The sequence below is a fragment of the Papaver somniferum genome, chromosome 11, assembly GCF_003573695.1.
Source record: "Papaver somniferum cultivar HN1 chromosome 11, ASM357369v1, whole genome shotgun sequence".
In the NCBI taxonomy this organism is placed as follows: domain Eukaryota; kingdom Viridiplantae; phylum Streptophyta; class Magnoliopsida; order Ranunculales; family Papaveraceae; genus Papaver; species Papaver somniferum.
The window spans coordinates 57,899,246-57,901,949 of NC_039368.1; the positions used below are offsets into that span (position 1 = coordinate 57,899,246).

Consider the following 2,704-nt stretch of genomic DNA (forward strand, 5'->3'; position numbering starts at 1 on the left):
AATCATCGACCGGGGTTATGTGGAAAGTAGGGTTGTTACAGTTGGTATCAGAGCTTAGGTTAGAGTAACTCTAGGACTTGGGGAGAGTGAGCCTAGGATGTTTTGTTATGTATATCCATGGTTTGGATATGATTTATAAATATTAGTATATTTGCATTCTTTTCTAAGATTATCATTGACTTTATGATGTCAAGGCGTGGTACCAGGAGACGTACTGGTACTGGAAGAGGTGGTACCGGAAATGGTGGTCCTATTGATGGAGATGAACCACAATTAGGAAATCAGAATGTGAATGTGAATATGGCAGCTGACCCAGTTAATAGCTTAAGCAGTCGCCACTGCTATGAATCAAAATGTTGGACAAGTCAACAATCATCAAAACCAAGGACCGCCGGCTAAAACTGAGGAAGATAAGTACAGAAAGGTTCAGTTTCAATTCAAGAAGTTGAACCCAATAGAGTTTTCTGGAAAGTATGATAACCCAATGATAGACCATGAATAAAAGGATGAGATGGTCAAGATTTTTAGGGTCATAGGACCTTCTTGCACAGAAGTATTTAAGCAGAGATTAGCTACCTTTCAGCTCACTGGAGATGCTCATACATGGTGGACTTCAGCTTCACGTGGCTTGGATCATGCCACCATGAAATGGACAGACTTCATTCGTATGTTCGATAACAAGTATTTCCCTCAGAGTGTTCGAAATGCTAAGGACAGAGAGTTTCTTTCATTTCAGCAAGATAACTTATCTGTTACGGGGTATGAGATTGAATACTCAAGATTATCGATTTTTGTACCCCACCTAGTAGATACTTAAGAGAAAAATAGACGTCGGTTCGTATATGGTTTAAAAGCCGTGTATAGGAGGCATATTGTTGTAAATCCAATGATTGACACTTATGTTAGGGCTGTTCAATGTGCCGGAGAGCTTGATCAAGATTTTTTGGATCATAAGAGGGATTTGGAGTACCTGAAGAAGGAGAGTAAGGTTAACCGTGCATCAAATGTTTCTTCAGGTCAACATGGAAGTGGTAAGAACCAGCAGACCCAGAATGTCACTCAAAAGGGTGATCATCCAGGGAAGAAAAGGAAGGGATATTGGAATCAAGGGAACCGTGGTCAGAAGAACGGTGGTAATGAAGGGGAAGTAGTGCCAGCTGAGGGCGAGGCTCTTGGTGCCAAACCAATTAACTTTTATGGGTTTTACTATAAATGTCGTGAAAGGGGGCATAAGGCATCATAATGTACCAAATAGAAAGTTCAGACAACAGATAGACGTGAGCAACCAAATACCGGGGTTGCAAACCGTAATGTGCAGCCTTGTGGTCAGGGTCAACTCTTTGTTGTGCAACCTCCTGAGACGGAAAATGCTACTTTGGGAGGTACTTTCTTTATTTTAGGAGAGACTGTTAGTATTTTATTTGATACCGGGGCTACTCATTCTTTCATTTCTGCTAAGTTAGTTCGCATGGTAAATCTTTCTATGAAACTGTGTGATTTTCCTTTATGTGTTGCTACTCCTACGAGTAGTATGGTAGAGTTGAGTAACAAGTTGATTCTTGTCCTATTATGATTGGAGATGTTGAGCATTTTGCGGATCTTTATGTGTTAGAGATGGTTCCTTACGATGTAATATTAGGAATGGATTGGTTATCTTCTAACTTTGTGCAATTGGATTGTGATGACAAGACATTCACTTTTGCAAAGCCGGGTCAATCTAAGGTAGTGGTGCAGACCACATATCGAAGTCTATTTGTAGAAGCTTTCCTTAGCCATATTGAAGGTGAAGTAGCAAATAACGAGTCTCTACATATTGCGAGTATACTAATTGTGTCTGATTTTGCGGATTTGTTCCGAGAGGTTCCTGGATTACCTCTAAATAGGAAAGTGGAGTTCTGCATCGAACTTCAACCAGGTACGGCACCAATTGCACGTGCTCCTTACAAAATGGATCCAAAAGAAATGTGGGAGTTGAAGTCTCAGATTGACCAGCTTTTAAGTCAAGGATTTATTCGACGTAGTTCTTCACCATGGGGTGCTCCTATTTTATTTGTGAAAAGAAAGATGGTTCTTTACGATTATGTGTTGACTACCGTGAACTGAACAAGGTCACGGTAAGAAACAAGTATCCTTTACCTAGGATTAATGATATTTTTGACCAGTTGAAAGGGGTTATATGGTTTTCGAAGATCGATTTGCGATCTAGCTATCATCAGCTTCTTGTTAGAGAGCAAGATATTCCTAAGACTGCATTCCTGACTCGTTATGGTTCTTATGAGTTTCTGGTGATTCCTTTTGGGCTTACGAATGCACCAGCAGTTTTTATGGACTTGATGAATCGAGTATTTAGGGATTTTCTTGATTGGTTTGTTATTATTTTTATCGATGATATTCATGTATACTCTAAGACTCGGGAACAACACATGGAACATTTGAGCTTAGTGTTGTAGACTTTGAGAGAGCATAAGTTATTTGCAAAGTTCTTGAAATGTGAATTTTGGAAACAATCAGTTAAGTTGTTGGGGCATGTGATATCTGAATCCGGAGTTTCTATTGACCCTTACAACGGTTTCAGAGATTCGAAGTTTTCTTGGTTTAGCTGGATATTACCGTCATTTTATTAAGGATTTTTCTCGAATTTCGGGACCACTAAGCTAACTAAGAAGGGAGTCTTGTTTGTCTGGGATTCTAAGTGTGAAGACGC

At 39.8% G+C, this 2,704-nt stretch overlaps 1 protein-coding gene across 1 annotated transcript; it reads left to right on the top strand.

Annotated features, from left to right (window-relative positions):
• Nucleotides 1-511: 511 nt before the first annotated feature.
• Nucleotides 512-1,243, top strand: LOC113324449. Its single transcript, XM_026572770.1, has 2 exons — nt 512-759; nt 907-1,243. Exons 1-2 carry the CDS (start codon nt 512-514, stop codon nt 1,241-1,243), a joined length of 585 nt encoding a protein of 194 aa, XP_026428555.1.
• The last annotated feature ends 1,461 nt before the right edge of the window (nt 1,244-2,704 follow it).